This window comes from Petromyzon marinus, chromosome 68 (assembly GCF_048934315.1).
Source record: "Petromyzon marinus isolate PM22_M1 ecotype Great Lakes invasive population chromosome 68, UKy_Petmar_22M1.pri1.0, whole genome shotgun sequence".
NCBI classification, from domain to species: domain Eukaryota; kingdom Metazoa; phylum Chordata; class Hyperoartia; order Petromyzontiformes; family Petromyzontidae; genus Petromyzon; species Petromyzon marinus.
Genome location: NC_133734.1, coordinates 1,764,745 through 1,783,839, shown reverse-complemented (window position 1 = coordinate 1,783,839; position 19,095 = coordinate 1,764,745). Strand labels below are relative to the sequence as shown.

At 48.0% G+C, this 19,095-nt stretch overlaps 1 protein-coding gene across 1 annotated transcript in view; it reads left to right on the top strand.

Moving 5' to 3' along the window:
• The first annotated feature begins 323 nt into the window (after nucleotides 1-323).
• LOC116956902 (thymus-specific serine protease-like) overlaps nucleotides 324-19,095 on the top strand; it is a 40,356-nt gene continuing 21,584 nt past the window's right edge. The window contains exons 1-6 of the mRNA XM_032978776.2: nucleotides 324-487; nucleotides 1,543-1,667; nucleotides 7,886-7,948; nucleotides 12,034-12,133; nucleotides 13,694-13,823; nucleotides 16,271-16,394. Coding sequence (XP_032834667.2) covers nucleotides 403-487; nucleotides 1,543-1,667; nucleotides 7,886-7,948; nucleotides 12,034-12,133; nucleotides 13,694-13,823; nucleotides 16,271-16,394 — 627 coding nt within the window. The 5' untranslated portion in view covers nucleotides 324-402. The remainder of the gene's footprint in view (nucleotides 488-1,542; nucleotides 1,668-7,885; nucleotides 7,949-12,033; nucleotides 12,134-13,693; nucleotides 13,824-16,270; nucleotides 16,395-19,095) is intronic.

The following is a 19,095-nucleotide window of genomic DNA, read 5'->3' as shown; positions in this document are numbered from 1 at the left end:
CAGACTCACATAGAGACTCAAACAGAGACACATCGAGACTCACACAGACTCAAGGAGAATCACACAAAGACACAGACTCACATAGAGACTCACACAGAGACTCACACAGACTCACAGAGAATCGCACAAAGACACAGACTCACATAGAGGCTCACACAGAGAGTAACACTGACTCACAGAGAATCGCACAAAGACACAGACTCACATAGAGACAGACAGAGACTTACACAGACTCACAGAAAAGCACACAAAGACAGACTCACATAGAGACTCACACAGAGACACGCCCACGGACACGCCTACTTACACATATACACCGATTGACTCAGAGAGCGGCACGTACAGACCCACACAAACCCATCCAGGGACATCCACAAAGCGAGTCACACATACAGATCCAGGATGAAGGTTTCTGGCCTCCTCTTCGTCGTCTTGCTCCTCGTCCTCTCTGAGTCGACCCAGAGAGGGGAAGCCTCCCTCACCGAGGGTGAGTGGGTGGGTGAGTGAGTGAGTGGATGGGTGAGTGGGTGAGTGAGTGAGTGAGTGGATGAGTAAGTGAATGGGTGAGTGAGTGGGTAAAAGTGTGAATGGGTGGGTGAGTGAGTGGGCAGATGAGTTAGTCGGTCAGGAGGTGAGTTCGTGCGTGAGTGGCTGGGTGAGGGAGTGGAGGAGTGAGTAGATGAGTGAGTTGGTTGAGTGGGTGATTGAGTGGGTGAGTGAGCAGGCCATTGAGTTGGTGAGTAGGTGAGTGAGCAGGTCAGTTGGGTAGTGGGTGGGTGAGAGAGTGGGCGAATGGATTGGTGGCTGAGTAGGTGAGAGGGTGGGTAGGTGAGTGAGTGGGTGGATAGGTGAGTGAGTAGGTGAATGAATACGTGAGTGGGTGAGTAGGTCAGTGAGTGGGTGAGTGAGCGGGTGAGTGAGTCGGTGAGTGGGTAAGTGAGTGAATGAGTAGGTCAGTGGGAGGGTGAGTGAGTGGATGAGTAAGTGGGTGAGTGAATAAGTGGGTGAGCGAGTGGGCAAGTGGGTGATTGAGTGAGTGGGGAGCGGTGGTGTAGCGGTTAGCGCGCTGCCCTACGAACCTCGCTACCCGGGTTCGATTCCCGCTCACGGCCAACACCAGTGACGATTATCTGAACCCGTCCTGGGCCTCCCCTCGGTCGACTAAGCCTCAAATGAGTACCTGGTGCGGTGTGCAGTAAACATCGCCACTGACGAGACAAAGGCGGTCTGGCGTGGTGCTGGCCACCCACCCCCTCGTGTGCCGTACAGGCCTTCATAGTTGCTCGTTAACAAGCACTTGCCCCCAACATTCTGAGTGAGCAGGTGAGTGAGTTGGTGAGTGGGTGAGCGACTGACACCTCCATTTATAATTATCACGGTTGGCTGCATATGATGCAAAAGACGTCCAACATACACACATGCTTAGGGTTCGTAGGTAGGTGGGTGAATGATTGGGTGAGTGAATGAGCGGGCTGTGTGGGTAAAGGAGTAGGCGAGTGGGTGTGCAGGTAAGCGAGTAACTCAACCCAAACTTCACCACAGGCACGCATTACGTCCGGGAGCTGAAGCAGAGGCTGCTGTATAATCGCCAGTCCCGCCTGCCTGAGGACCTAAGCCTGAGAGGTATTACCCCGGGAATGGATTCCGATGGACTGCCCCAGATCCCGGTAAGCAGATGCTCGGGGGCCAGAGGTCATCAGGTCATCATGAGGGCATGACCTCACAGCACCGTGATAATCGCCACCACCATCATCATTCATCAATATTGAACTCCCTGAGAGAGAGAGAAACTAAGACCCCAGGGCACACTCACTCACACCAATCACCCATCCACTCACTCACCCGCTCACCCATCCACTCACCCACTAACCCATTCACTCACTCACCCACTCTCCCATACACTCACTCACCTACTCACCCATCCACTCACTCACTCACTAACCCATCCACTCACTCACCCACTCACCCAACCACTCACTCACCCACTCACCCATCCACTCACTCACCCACTCACCCATCCACTCACTCACGCACTCACCCATCCACTCACTCACCCGCTCACCCATCCACTCACTAACCCATCCACTCACTCACTCACTCATCCACTCACTCACCCACTCACCCATCCACTCACTCACCCATCCACTCACTCACCCACTCACCCATCCACTCACTCACCCGCTCACCCATCCACTCACTCACTCGCTCACCCATCCCCTCACTTACCCATCCACTCACTCACCCACTCACCCACCCACTCACTCACCCACTCACCCATCCACTCACTCACCCATCCACTCACTCACGCACTCACCCATCCACTCACTCACCCGCTCACCCATCCCCTCACTAACCCATCCCCTCACTAACCCATCCACTCACCCACTCACCCATCCACTCTCTCACCCAATAACCCATCCACTCACTCACCCGCTCACCCATCCACTCACTCGCTCACCTATCCCCTCACTAACCCATCCACTCACTCACCCACTCACCCATCCACTCACTCACCTACTCACCCATCCACTCACCCACTCACCCATCCACTCACTCACCCGCTACGAACCTGGCAGTGACCCGAGTTCGATTCCCACTCATGGCCGCCAACACCAGCAGGGGGCGATTATCTGAACCGATCCCTGTGCCTCCCTTTGGTAGACTCGGCCTCAGATAAGCACCTGGTTTAAGTGGTGTGTAGTAATCATCGCCGCTGGAGACACAAAGACGGACGGGCGTGGTGCTGGCCACCCACCTCCTCGTGCGCCGTGCCGGCCTTCGTGATGTTAACAACCTCGCCTGGTCTACAGGAGATCGGGAGTTCGATCCCGACCCTGACAATGCCTGCTGCTGTATATTTGGAGCTTGCGTCTCTCTCTCTCTCATCATCATCATCAGGTCGCCTGCTAGGATGCAAAGGGGGGTGGGGTGGCACGTGCCCCTCCAATGATCCGATCGAAACCCCTAATTTCGATCGGATCATTGGGGTTTATTAGTAATACATCGGCATTTTGCGACCCCCCCTTCCACTGCGTGGCATATTATTACGTGCCAGGGACTCTATGAGATGATAGGACAATAGTCCGAGTCCATAATTGGCAATAAGTAACGGCAAAGCAGTTATAAGTGACTCACAGAATTGTGCGCAGTTGCTTACACAGAGTCCACGACTTCCCTGAAAGCATCAACACCTTCAGTGAGCGCGATGCCGATCACACAACGCGGTTCTAATTCGACACCTCGATCGATGGCTGCGTCATCGCCGCACACGCGTCGAGTAAAAAGCAAGGGGCAAGTCCTTACTTACTAACAACTCCTTACTTACTAACAACTCCTTACTAACAACTCCTTACTTACTAGCAGCTACTTACTTACTAGCAACTCCTTACTTACTAACAACTCCTTACTAACAAACTCCTTACTTACTAGCAACTCCTTACTAACAACTCCTTACTTACTAGCAGCTCCTTGCTTACTAGCAACTCCTTACTAGCAACTCCTTACTAACAACTCCTTACTTACTAGCAACTCCTTACTTACTAACAACTCCTTCTTACTAACAACTCCTTATTAACAACTCCTTACTCACTAACAAGTCCTTACTTAGTAACAAGTCCTTACTTACTAACAACTCCTTACTCACTAACAACTCCTTACTCACTAACAAGTCCTTAGTCAGTAACAACTCCTTACTAACTAACAACTCCTTACATACTAACAACTCCTTACTCACTAACAACTCCTTACTAACAACTCCTCTTTTCTTTTTCATTGCTGGCTCCGCCATTGGTAGGATGGGGATGGTCTATTTATCTTTCATGTACTTTACACCACTGTCGTGTTTTTGTACTGTTTGTTGTAACGTTCTCATCCCGCGCCCCCTATTGGACATTTGTGACAAAGAGAGCTCCATAGCCAATCGGATTCCTCCTGGTGCAGTATAAATATGTAGTGAGTCCAATTGGTTCGCAGACTTTGCCTTAGGAGCAACACCTTAACTATTAACACAACATACTCCAGGGCTATTAACACAACATACTCCAGGCTATTAACACAACATATTCCAGGCTATTAACACAACACACTCCAGGCTATTAACACAACACACTCCAGGGCTATTAACACAACACACTCCAGGCTATTAACACAACACACTCCAGGCTATTAACACAACACACTCCAGGCTATTAACACAACATACTCCAGGCTATTAACACAACACACTCCAGGCTATTAACACAACATACTCCAGGCTATTAACACAACATACTCCAGGCTATTAACACAACACACTCCAGGCTATTGACACAACACACTCCAGGCTATCAACCCAACACACTCCAGGGCTATTAATACAACACACTCCAGGTTATTAACACAACAAACTCCAGGCTATTAACACACCATACTCCAGGCTATTAACACAACATACTCCTGGCTATTAACACAACACACTCCAGGCTATTAACACAACATATTCCAGGCTATTAACACAACACACTCCAGGCTATTAACACAACACACTCCAGGGCTATTAACACAACACACTCCAGGCTATTAACACAACACACTCCAGGCTATTAACACAACACACTCCAGGCTATTAACACAACATACTCCAGGCTATTAACACAACACACTCCAGGCTATTAACACAACATACTCCAGGCTATTAACACAACATACTCCAGGCTATTAACACAACACACTCCAGGCTATTGACACAACACACTCCAGGCTATCAACCCAACACACTCCAGGGCTATTAATACAACACACTCCAGGTTATTAACACAACAAACTCCAGGCTATTAACACACCATACTCCAGGCTATTAACACAACATACTCCTGGCTATTAACACAACACACTCCAGGGTTATTAACACAACATACTCCAGGCTATTAACACAACACACTCCAGGTTATTAACACAACATACTCCAGGCTATTAACACAACACACTCCAGGGTTATTAACACAACATACTCCAGGTTATTAACACAACACACTCCAGGCTATTAACACAACACACTCCAGGGCTATTAACACAACACACTCCAGGCTATTAACACAACACACTCCAGGGTTATTAACACAATATACTCCAGGCTATTAACACAACATACTCCAGGCTATTAACACAACACACTCCAGGCTATTAACACAACATACTCCAGGCTTATTAACACAACACACTCCAGGCTATTAACACAACACACTCCAGGCTATTAACACAACACACTCCAGGCTATTAACACAACACACTCCAGGCTATTAACACAACACACTCCAGGCTATTAACACAACACACTCCAGGCTATTAACACAACACACTCCAGGCTTATTAACACAACACACTCCAGGCTTATTAACACAACATACTCCAGGCTATTAACACAACACACTCCAGGCTATTAACACAACACACTCCAGGCTTATTAACACAACATACTCCAGGCTATTAACACAACACACTCCAGGCTATTAACACAACACACTCCAGGCTATTAACATAACATACTCCAGGCTATTAACACAACACACTCCAGGCTATTAACACAACACACTCCAGGCTATTAACACAACATACTCCAGGCTATTAACACAACATACTCCAGGCTATTAGCACAACATACTTCAGGACTATTAACACAACATACTCCAGGCTATGAACAAAACACACTCCAGGGCTATTAACACAACATACTCAAGGCTATTAACACAACACACTCCAGGCTTATTAACACAACATACTCCAGGCTATTAACACAACACACTCCAGGCTATTAACACAACATACTCCAGGCTATTAACACAACATTCTCCAGGCTATTAACACAACACACTCCAGGCTATTAACACAACATACTCCAGGGCTATTAACACAACACACTCCAGGCTATTAACACAACACACTCCAGGCTTATTAACACAACACACTCCAGGGCTATTAACACAACACACTCCAGGCTATTAACACAACACACTCTACGGCTATTAACACAACATCCTCCAGGCTATTAACACAAAACACTCCAGGCTATTAACACAACACACTCTACGGCTATTAACACAACACACTCCAGGCTATTAACACAACACACTCTACGGCTATTAACACAACATACTCCAGGCTATTAACACAACACACTCCAGGGCTATTAACATAACACACTCCAGGGCTATTAATAAAACACACTCAAGGCTATTAACATAACACACTCTAGGGCTATTAACGCAACACACTCAAGGCTATTAACACAACATACTCCAGGCTATTAACACAACACACTCCAGGCTATTAACACAACATACTCCAGGGCTATTAAAATAACACACTCTAGGGCTATTAACCCAACACACTCAAGGCTATTAACACAACACACTCCAAGCTATTAACACAACATATTCCAGGCTATTAACACAACATATTCCAGGCTATTAACACAACATACTCCAGGCTATTAACATAACACACTCTAGGGCTATTAACCCAACACACTCAAGGCTATTAACACAACACACTCCAGGCTATTAACACAACATATTCCAGGCTATTAACACAACATATTCCAGGCTATTAACACAACACTCTCCAGGGCTATTAATAAAACACACTCAAGGCTATTAACATAACACACTCTAGGGCTATTAACCCAACACACTCAAGGCTATTAACACAACACACTCCAGGCCATTAACACAACATAATCCAAGGCTATTAACACAACATACTCCAGGCTATTGACACAACATACTCCAGGCTATTAACACAACACACTCCAGGGCTATTAACGCAACACACTCCAGGCTATTAACACAACACACTCCAGGCTATTAACACAACACACTCCAGGCTTATTAACACAACATACTCCAGGCTATTAACACAACACACTCCAGGCTATTAACACAACATACTCCAGGCTATTAGCACAACATACTCCAGGCTATTAACACAACATAATCCAAGGCTATTAACACAACATACTCCAGGCCTATTAACACAACATCCTCCAGGCTATTAACACAACATACTCCAAGGCTATTATCACAACACACTCCAGGGCTATTAATAAAACACATTCAAGGCTATTAATACAACACACTCTAGGGCTATTAACGCAACACACACAAGGCTATTAACACAACATGCTCCAGGATTTTAGCACAACATACTCCAGGCTATTAACACAACTCACTCCAGGTATTTAACACAACCTACTCCAGGCCTATTAACACAACATACTCCAGGCTATTAACACAACATACTCCAAGGCTATTATCACAACATACTCCAGGCTATTAACACAACACACTCCTACCTCTCCAATAGTAAGAACCCCGAGCTCCTCACAGCCCCCCCCCCCCCCCACCTATATCGGGCCGGGCTGGGGCAGGCTCCGCCTCTCGCCTCGCCCACCTTCTCGATCTCTCTCGCCCTTACCCAAAGAATGTCGAGAGTTCTTCTCCGACCATGTGACCACTCATTGGCCCCCTCCATCGGTGGCCCCTCTCCAGTATCATCCGGTCACGTGTCCCCGGGTCAGCCAGAGTATTATGGCCCCCAACGTAACCCCAGCTGGCTGACACTCTCTCGCTCTCTCAACGGGAGCCCACACCGCACGCTGTGCGTGGTGCCACCGCGCTTAACCAGCGCTCACCCAAAGCCCCCACTAGAGCTGGTACTACACCCCGTGGCCGGGGTGTACACACAACAGTAGACATCCCGCCGTGGCCTCGCAAGCCTGGCACCACACAGTGACATTCCCAGTCACTACAAATACAAGATTCTGATTCGGATCTGATGCTCGCTGACAGCACTTGCCTCAACAGTTTGTGTGGGCTACACGGGACGCTGGATCTTTGTATTTGTGTTACAGCCGCAGTTCATGGAGCAGCCTCTCGACCACTTCGACAAAAACAACAACCGCACCATCCAACAGGTACCACCACACGTAGCACAACCTCCACACGTACCCTTACACGTACCTCCACATGCACCACCACAAATACCCTCACACGTACCACCACACGCACCCACCACACGTACCCACCACACGTACCTCCACACGTACCACACACCCCACAGTACACCCACGCGTACCTCCACACGTATCACAACATGCTACGATAATATATGTATTGTCATTTTGGTACTGGCAAAGGAGGTCTAATGATGTAGATGCTCACCCTGAGCCCTCATTACTTTGATTGTGCATTGTCTTTGAGCTGAACGCCTTTTGGCGTCATCTGGTCGAGCACCAATAGGGTCGAGGCTCAAAATAAGCCGTCCCTTGGTGTGGACCAATCAATTTCAAGGACAATGCATATATTATCATAGTATGTTTTTTGTTTGCATTTTGACTGCAAATATTGTAGTTAATGCAGACATGAATCCTTGTTAAAAGGTTTCAGTTTTGTTGCAAGAAAAAAGGGGAAATACCCTCTTATTACAAGGTGACAACTTATTATTGTGTTATTTTATTTTATCAATTTATTATTTTATTCTCATTCTACGTGACTTTACTGAAAGAACCAAAGAAGAAGGTGACAACAGTTGGTGCGATTATTCGCAAATGGAAGAAACACAAAAGAAGTCAATCTCCCTCGGCCTGCGGCTCCATGCAAGATCTCACCTCGTGGAGTTGCAATGATCATGAGAATGGTGAGGAATCAGCCCAGAACAACACGGAAGGATCTTGTCAATGATCTCAAGGCAGCTGGGACCATAGTCACCAAGAAAACAATTGGTAACACACTACTCCGTGAAGGACTGAAATCCTGCAGTGCCCGCAAGGTCCCCCTGCTCAAAAAAGCATATGTCCATGCCCGTCTGAAGTTTGCCAATGAACATCTGAATGATTCAGAGGACAACTGGGTGAAAGTGTTGTGGTCAGATGAGACCAAAATGGAGCTCTTTGGCATCAACTCAACTCGCCGTGTTTGGAGGAGGAGGAATGCTGCCTATGATCCCAAGAACACCATCCCCACTGTCAAACATGGAGGTGGAAACATTATGCTTTGGGGGTGTTTTCCTGCTAAGAGGACAGGACAACTTCACCGCATCAAAGGGACGATGGACGGGGCCATGTACCATCAAATCTTGGGTGAGAACCTGCTTCCCTCAGCCAGTGCATTGAAAATGAGTCGTGGATGGGTATTCCAGCATGACAATGACCCAAAACACACTGCCAAGGCAAAAAATGAGTGGCTCAAGAAGAAGCACATTAAGGTCCTGGAGTGGCCTAGCCAGTCTCCAGACCTTAATCCCATAGAAAATCTGTGGAGGGAGCTGAAGGTTCGAGTTGCCAAACGTCAGCCTCGAAACCTTAATGACTTGGAGAAGATTTGCAAAGAGGAGTGGGACAAAATCCCTCCTGAGATGCGTGCAAACCTGGTGGCCAACTACAATAAACGTCTGACCTCTGTGATTGCCAACAAGGGTTTTGCCACCAATTACTAAGTCATGTTTGCAGAGGGTTCAAATACTTATTTCCCTCATTAAAATGCAAATCAATTTGTAACATTTTTGACTTGCGTTTTTCTGGATTTTGTTGTTGTTATTCTGTCTCTCACTGTTCAAATAAACCTACCATTAAAATTATAGACTGATCATTTCTGTCAGTGGGCAAACATACAAAATCAGCAGGGGATCAAATACTTTTTTCCCTCACTGTACATATTAAAACACAAATGTTTAACTTGCATAGTGAAGTAATTGTATTTTTTCATTCGTTATACAGCCAGATAATACGACAAATCGCTAAATCTTAAACACCCCAGTCGTTCGTAAAAGTTGAAGGCGGTATTGTACTATAGTAGTAGAGCAAGTGCAGAATCACTGAACCGGAATTGATAGCTTGAAAGCGTTTAGCGTGGGGGCCCTTGAAAGTGTGAGGCCCCTAGCATTTCTAGCTACTTTGGATCATCCTGCACTGCTTGAGCCCCCTTTCTGGAAGGTTCCGCTCACCCCCATTTCACTCAGCCAATCCCCGTCCTCCTTCTCCAACGGTCGGCAACCGTTAACCACCAGCAGTCCACCCTCTTTTTCCCGTCGATTACGTTTGAATTTCTCGACCAATCGGCTCAATTCTCTGGCCCTAATCGATTCCACTTTGAGGCCTCTCTGCAACAATCAGAGGCCATTAACGCACTTCTTGACTGTCCGTTTGCATGCGTACCGTGTCAGGGAAGTGGTTTGTTGTTGTTTTCCTCGGTCTTTACATTTGTACCAGGTGTTCGGTGCCACTGAGCTGTTTTAAGCTCTTTCTACACACTTTTATTTAACTCGTTCTGTCTGCTGTTGTTGTCAATGTTGTATCATCAAATCTTGTAACTAAATTTTTAACCCACTTCCCAATGTGGCATCGACTGCAAACTTGGTATACTTATGTCATACTGATGACAATACTATATTCCATCATAAAAAATGAAAAGAAAACATTTTAAAACGTTATTTTTTATGTTATTTTTCGGCATGGCTATAATTGTCCACGGTAAACTGACGTTGGCTGTAATTGGCCACGGCCCCTTAACGTTGTGGCAAGCTTCGGGGCCACTTCCTGGAGTCGTGGAGTTCTTCCATTACTACTACGGTACATTTCATTAAAGCCTGTTTTTATTTTTTTATATATTACTTATTGAGAAGCGACCTGGCCATCACAAAGGATAAGCTCAACCAAGTGGCTGCTATCATCATCGTGTGGAAATTTATAGCAGCATCCAAATATCCTGAATGCACAGAGATCCATTGAGACCCACAGAGACATGGAGACCCATATAGACACATAAAGAACCACAGAGAAACATAGACACCCATATAGATACATATAGGCTCATCGAGACTCATGTTGATACATAGAGACCCGGACTAATATTCAAATATTTTTAATTTTCCAGGTAAGGTGCACCGAGCTGTATGGATATTTTCTCCAGAAGCGACCTGCCCATCACAAATGGCAGCCGCTCAATGAAGTGGCTTATCGCGTGGAAATGTGCAGCAGCAGACAAATACTCTAAGCGCACGGTGATGTCCATTCTAAATGTTGGAGGGAAAAACCAGAAGGCACCGGAGTGAAATCGACACGACCACGGGAAGCGAGAGAGACAGAGACGCGGACTCTAAATGTACAACAGGTGGTCAGGTTTGGGAACGAACCCACGACCTCCTGCAGACCAGGCGAGGTAGTTAACATTTCCTAGCCACCGTGGTGATGGTGAGAGAGAGACGCAGACTCCAAATCTACAGCAGCAGCAGGCGTCACCAGGTTTGGGAACGAACCCACGACCTCCTGCATACCAGGCGAGGTAGTTAACATCTCATAGCCACCGCGGCGCCTGTGGAGGCAACGCCGAGCTTGCCTAGTGCCAAGCCGATTAAGAGGCACCAATCCAGGCCACAGCGGCAGGCTGCAGCCCAGGAAGGCCTCTACCTGGCGCTTAGCCAGCAACATTGCACCCTACCAGGTAGCCCACACAGACGTACACACACACAGTGTACGTGTAGTGTACGCATGTATGTTGAATTTATAACCAACCTTGCTAATTGTTGTCGTGTATAGAGTATTTTACAATAGTGTAGTATATTGTAGTGTATAATAGTGTAGTGTATAGTAGTGTAGTGTATAGTGGAGTGTATAGACGTGTAGCGTTTAGTGCAGTGCATAGTAGTGTAGTGTATAGTGTAGTGTATAGTAGTGTAGTGTATAGTGTAGTGTATAGTAGTGTAGTGTATAGTGTAGTGTATAATTGTGTAGTGTATAGTAGTGTGGTGTATAGTACAGTGTATAGTGTAGTGTATAGTGTACATCCATATTTACGTGGTCTAACCCAACAAAAAACTCTCTTATGGACGCATACATTGATTTATCAGAACCGTGTTGGGTCAGACAAAGGAGGGGGGGGGGGTGTACTACTCAGTTGAAACTAAATTCAACAACAAGAAGGAGGTGTACACAGTAAGCCAACAAAAGGTTGAGAATCCGCTGTCGTACCCCCCTCCCCTCCATCTCTTCGTGTGTGTGTGTAGAGGTTCTGGGTCGATAGGCGCTACTGGGAGGGCCCGGGTGGTCCCGTCTTCCTCTTCATCGGCGGAGAGGTTCCACTCAGCAAATACAACGTCCTCGTCGGTACCAGTCTATATATATATACACACACGCACACATCTAGATTTGAAGTTTTCGTGACTGCAGGGATCCATACTCTTTGGTTCTTTCGGTAAAGTCACGCGTGGGTATAAAATACAATCAATTAAATCACGACGTTTCGGGCGCAACGCAAGCGACCGTCATCAGGTGGGACAACCCTTTTTGCCCATTTCAGCTGCGGTTGCCCTACCTGATGACGGACGCCTGTGTTGCGTCCTTAAACGTCGTGATTCAATTGATTGCATTTCATACCTACGTGACTTTACCGTAAGAACAACAGAGTACACACACACACATCTCTTCAACAAAGACAAATGTCCCCACGTGTTGCGGCCAAGTAGTTCATAGTTCCATTTATTTGGTATAGCCCTGTGAGCCATTCGGCTCTTGAATCGGGTGCAACCGCAACAAACAAAAACATGAACAAGAAAAGTGCTGTTAGTAGCGAGCAGTAGCAGCGCCTATGAAGGCTACCGGCACTGTGGCACACGAGGGGGTGGGTGGCCTGCGCCACGCCCGGCCGCCTTTGTCTCCCCAGTGGCGATGTTCACTACACACCGCTAACTATTATCACACGCTTTTATTTAACTCACTCTGTCTGTTGTTGCTGCATTCTCAAATCTTGTAACTCAATTTTAACCCACTTCCCAATGTGGCATCGACTGCAAACTTGGTATGCGTATGTCATATTGATGACAATACTATATTCTATTATATAAAAAAGAATTATGTTTAAGCAATCGTTTTTAGATCTTATGTTTCTGCTTGGGCCTAATTGTCCACGCTCAACTCACGTTGGCTGTAAATCATCATGGTCCCTTACGTTGTGGCAAGCTTCGGGGCCACTTCCTGGAGTCGTGGACTTCTGCCATTACTAGTACGGTACATTTCATTAAAGCGTGTTTTAAAAAAAATATATTTTTAAATATTACTTATTTCTATTTGTACCAGGTTGAAGGCCCCACTGAGCTGTGTAGCTTCCTTTTGAGAAGCGGCCTGGCCGATCACAAATAATGGCAGCTCAACGAAGTGGCTGATATCATCATCATCATCAAGTGGGAATTTCTAGCAGCAAAACTAATTAGGATGCATCTCTCTCTTTTTTTACGATCAGAGGAAACAAGAAGATGCTCGGTGTAGTCAGCACTTTGCTCCGTTCATCATTTCGTTTTTTTATGCTTTGCTTTATGTATAACCCCCCCCCCCCCTTTTAAATGAAAGACTCAACGACGTAATTTTTTTCTTTTTTTTCTGCTCTCCTTACCCCTTCCCTCTCTCTCTACCCCCCTCTCTGCCTCTCCTCTCTCTCTAACCCCCTCTCTGCCTCTCTCTCTGCCCCCTCTCTTCCTACTCCATTTGTTTCTCTCTCTCTCGCTCTCTCTCTTTTTTCATAACTACGACAAGTGCTGCACCTTCACGCAGCCCTTCCCACAGTCAAACGGCCTCCGACGGGTAGCTTAGACTGTCTGCCCATATCCCTCTCCCCGAATCTCTCATTCTCCCCGTGTCTCTCTCTCTCTCTCCCCCCTCCGTGTCTCCCAGGCTCCCACGTGGAGTTGGCCGAGCGTATGGGAGCGATGGTGGTGGCAGCCGAACACCGCTTCTACGGACAGAGCACTCTCCCCGAGGGAGCCACGGACTCCGCGCTGCCCTTCCTCAGAGTGCCCCAGGCGTGAGTTAACGTGCGGGTGGAGAGAGGGGGGGGGCGGTGGGGGAGACAAAGGCGGCCGGGCTGGGGTTGGGGGGGGTTGGTGGGGGCGGGAGATGGATCGAGTGGAGAATGAGGAGGAAGAATATAGGGTGGGCAACTTGGAGGTTGGCAAGACAGAGAGAAGAGGAGAGAGAGAGACAAAGGAGAGATACACTATGGGGAGAGAGACACGGGGAGAGAGACACCACGGGGAGAGACACCACGGGGAGAGACATGGGGGGAAAGACACAGGGAGAGATACACTATGGGCGGGAGAGACACGGGGAGAGAGATACCACGGGGAGAGAGACACCACGGGGAGAGAGATGGGGAGAGAGACACCACGGGGAGAGAGACACGGGGAGAGATACACTATGGGGAGAGAAACAAGGGGGGGGAGACACCTTTGGGAGAGAGACACAGGGGGAGAGACATGGGGGGAAAGACACAGGGAGAGAGACACCATGGGGAGAGAAACACCATGGGGAGAGAGACACGAGGAGAGAAACATGGGGAGAGAAACACCATGGGGAGAGAGACACGGGGAGAGACACCATGGGGAGAGACACGGGGAGAGAGACATAGGGGGAAAGACACAGGGAGAGAGACACAGGGAGAAGGACACAGGGAGAGAGACACCATGGGTAGAGAGACACAAGGAGAGAGACACGGTGAGAGATACACTATGGGGAGAGAAACAAGAGGAGAGAAACACCATGGGGAGAGAGACACGGGGAGAGAAACACCATGGGGAGAGAGACACGGGGAGAGAAACACTATGGGGAGAGAGACACCATGGGGAGAGAGACACGGGGAGAGAAACACTATGGGGAGAGAGACACCATGGGGAGAGAGACACGGGGAGAGAGGCACCATGGGGAGAGAGACACGGGGAGAGAGACACCACGGAGAGAGACACAGCGGGAGAGAGACACCATGGGGAGAGAGACACCATGGGGAGAGAGACACCATGGGGAGAGATACACCATCGGGAGAGAGACACCATGGGGAGAGAGACACCATGGGGAGAGAGACACGAGGAGAGAAACCCAGGGAGAGAGACACGAGGAGAGAGTCACCACGGGGAGAGAGACACAGGGGGAGACATAGACTTTTACAATCTTTGATTTGAAACGGATACAGATTCACCAATACATTGACGTGAAACATCGCAAAGGCAGCTACCAACAGCAAGGGCTCCGAATGTTACTGCAAGTCTCAGGTGCCCCTGACAATGCGTCACGTTTTGTGACATCACAGGAGAACAATGGAGGCAGAAATTCAACAGCAACTTGTAGATTTGAAGCTTTCGTGACCGCAGGAATCCAAACGCTTTGGTTCTTTCGGTAATGTCACGTAGTAGGTAGACAATAAATTAAATTAAATTTACGACGTTTCGATTGCAACACAAGCAATCCTCATCAGGTGGGAAAACCACGGCAAGAAAATGTTTTTTTTCTGAAGTGGGAGAGAGAGTTGCCGTGTGGTGAGAGGTTATAGAGGTAAGAGAGTGGGAGGAGCAAGGGGGGAGAGAAGATGGATACAAATTGAGCAATCATTGGAAGGATGTTATTAACCAGGTAAAACCCTAACTGCTTTGTAGTGTTTTGATTTAAAGCTTTCGTGACTGCAGGGATTCATATTCTTGGTTCTTTCGGTAAAGTCACCACCACGTAGAGGGGAAACAATAAAATAATAAAAAAATATAAAACACATTTTCTTGCTGTGGTTTTCACACCTGATGATGAATCCTTGTGTTGCAGTCGAAACGTCGTGAGAATTGTTATTGTTTTATATTTTTTATTATTTTATTGTTTCCCTTCTACGTGGCAGTGACTTTACCGAAATAAAACAAGAATACGCTTTGTAGTGGTTGTCGTCTATCATATCTGCTGGGTACTACGACACCAAACAGGGCTCGCCCTCCTCCTGCCCCACACCCCCACCCCCACCCCTCCCTCTCCCCCCTTGCTCCTCCCCCTCTCTTACCTCTATAACCTCTCACCACGGCAACTCTCGCTCCCACTTCAGCAAAACAAATTGTCTTGCTGTGGTTTTCCCACCTGATGATGATGATGATAATGATGATGATGATCGCCTGTGTTGCAATCGAAACGTCGAAAATTTAATTTAATTTATTTTAAACCTACGTAGTGTTTATAATGACGAATAAGCTTCTTACGGGGGAACACCCTGTTCAAGGCAATACTTCCCCGTGACTTTACCGAAAGGGCCAAAGAGTTTTTAGCAACTTGAAGGTTCCGAGGAGAGAGGCCCTGCGGTTGCCTCCATGGGCTTGTGGTTCCAGCCCCTCTCTCCCCCCGTGTCTACATCTCTCCCGTACCCCCCCGCCCCTCCCTCTCCTCCCATGCCTCCCCATGCGCGCCCCCCCCCCCCCTCCCTCGCCCCCTCCCCGCCCCCCGCCCCAGGCTGGCTGACCTGGTGGGGCTGATCCGCACGCTGTCGCGCGACCTCGACCTGCCCGAGGAAACTCGATGGGTGGCCTTTGGAGGCTCCTACTCTGGGGCGCTGGCCGCATGGCTCCGTGAGAAGGTGGGAGAGGGGGGGAGGAGGGGGTGGGGGGGAGGAGGGGGTGGGGGGGAGGAGGGGGTGGGGAGGGGGTGGGGGGGAGGAGGGGTGGGGGGGAGGAGGGGATGGGGGGGAGGAGGGAGTGGGAGGGGCGGGGGGGTTTAGAGGGAGGAGTTTCCACAACAGCAACAAACAGCCGTGACATCACCAACAAGTAGCTGTGACGTCACGACAGCAAGCAACAAGCAGCTCTAAATAAATTTGCTTTCAATGTATTTACAGTGGTGTAGTGTATAGTGTAGTGTATTGTAGTGTATAGTGTAGTGTATAGTGTAGTGTATATTAGTGTCATGTATAGTAGTGTATGGCGTAATATATAGTGCAGTGTATAGTGTAGTGTATAGTGCAGTGTATAGTGTAGTGTATAGTGTATAGTGCAGTGTTTAGTGTAGTGTATAGTGCAGTGTATAGTGTAGTGTATAGTGTAGTGTATAGTTTATAGTGTAGTGTATAGTGGAGTGTATAGTGTAGTGTATAGTAGTGTAGTGTATAGTGTAGTGTATAGTGCAGTGTATAGTGTAGTGTATAGTGCAGTGTATAGTGCAGTGTATAGTGTAGTGTATAGTAGTGTATAGTTTAGTGTATAGCAGTGTATAGTGTAGTAGTGCAGTGTGTAGTAGTGTTGTGTATAGTAGTGTATAGTGTAGTGTATAGCAGTGTATAGTGTAGTGTATAGTGTAGTGTATAGTAGTGCAGTGTATATTAGTGTCATGTATAGTAGTGTATAGTGGAGTGTGTAGTAGTGTATTATATATTAGTGTTGTGTATAGTATTGTATAGTGCAGTGTATAGTAGTGTATAGTGTCCTGTGTAGCATAGTGTATAGTGTAGTCTGTAGTGTATAGTGTAATGGATATTAAAGTGTATAGTGTAGTCTTTTTATGTTGAACTTCTTTCGCACCGATGGATGGGACCTTCCACTCAACACCCGAAAAAGAAAGTACGATTTCAGCCGAATCCCAGCATCCCATCACCTGCACCTTCGATCAGGGTCCAGGATGCCTTATCGGAGAACATGTAGTATCCATTTCCCTCATCTTGGCAGCTGCCCGTCACACACAGAGTAGACATCGACGAGAGAGAGTCACTGTCGTGTTGAAAATGCCAGCGCAGCCTTCGGCCTTTATAATGAACATGACGACTTTAGAGCGACCGCCAAAGGAGTGGTCTGCATCGCTGCCGCGATCCCACACGCTCCCTGTACGGCGCGGAGAGACGTGGGCAGCGTATAGAAGACACTTATATAGGTACTTGAGAACTTCCATCAGCGCTGCTTACGTGATAATCCCTGTCACGTCCTCGCAGGGCGAACAAACAATCATCGGTGGTCTTGAACAGGCCAGGTCCTCGAGTGTTGAGGCTGCTATCTTTCGACGTCAGCTCTGTCAGGTTGGGAACATTTTTAGGATGCCCAGCTCGAGACTTCCCAAAGCGAACATTATTTCCATGACAACGAGATGATAAGTGCCTCGCCTGGTGTACAGGAGGTCGTGGGTTCGATCCCGACCCTGACGTCTGCTGTAAATTTGAAGTTTGCGTGTCTCTCTCTCATCATCATCATGGTGGCTAGGAGATGTTAACTACCTCGCCTGGTGTACAGGAGATCGTGGGTTCGATCCCGACCCTGACGCCTGCTGTATATTTGGAGTTTGCGTGTCTCTCATCATCATCACGGTGGCTAGGAGATGTAAACCACCTCGCCTGGTATACAGGAGGTCGTGGGTTCTATCCCGACCCTGACGCCTGCTGTATATTTGGAGTTTGCGGTGTCTCCCCGTGGTCGCGTGGAATTTTCTCCGGGTGTCCTCTGTTTTTTCCCTCTGCGTTCATAATCAACGTAACAAGCCACTTCGTTGAGCTGTCATTTGTGGCCAGATCACTTCTGAAAAATAACTATACAGCTCAGCGGGGGCCTCACCTGGTCAGTATAAAAAAAAAATGTTAGTGAGTAAGCGAGTTGGAGGTTTGCAGGGGAGGCCTCTTTGCGGACGGATTTCTATCGATAATGATGATGAAGAAGAAGAGCGACAGGTAGGGACTGAGGAAGAGCGCGCTAATTTGCCCCTTCCAGTTTCGGTCTTTAATTCTAAAACTCAAGATCGGGACACGCTCCAGAGGGAGCAGTAATCTTTTTTTAAAACAGGGACATCCACAACCGGAGCAAACTCAGCAAGTGCAACATCGACCCGGCAACGTGGGAGCAGCCGCCGAGCGAGTGTTCACCTTGGTAGAGCTCCAGTCCACCAGGGGGATGTTCGACAACACTTCGAGTCACGAAGAAGCCGTCGTGAAACGGACAAAGTGGGCACGAAGGAGAGAATGCACCCAGGCCAGCCGGGACACTCAAAGCTCTCCAAACTATCAATAACTACAACGCACGTGGTTCCTGCGTACTCACAAACCATGACCATCGTCGCTGTCGATGGATGATCATCATTATCGACCTCGAGGGATCCCAGATGATAATGCACTTTGAGGTCACGTGATGTGCGGAAGGCTCTCTGCTGGCAGGAGGTCACAGGGCAGACCCATGTGCCATGGGTTGACTGAATGAGAAGGCTGGCAGATGCGCCACCTGTGCTTCACACTTCGCCACCGCGCTGTGCTTTCCACCCGGTCCTCCGCTCGTTGTTATGAGCATTGCTCCTCCACCCTCCATTGTTGT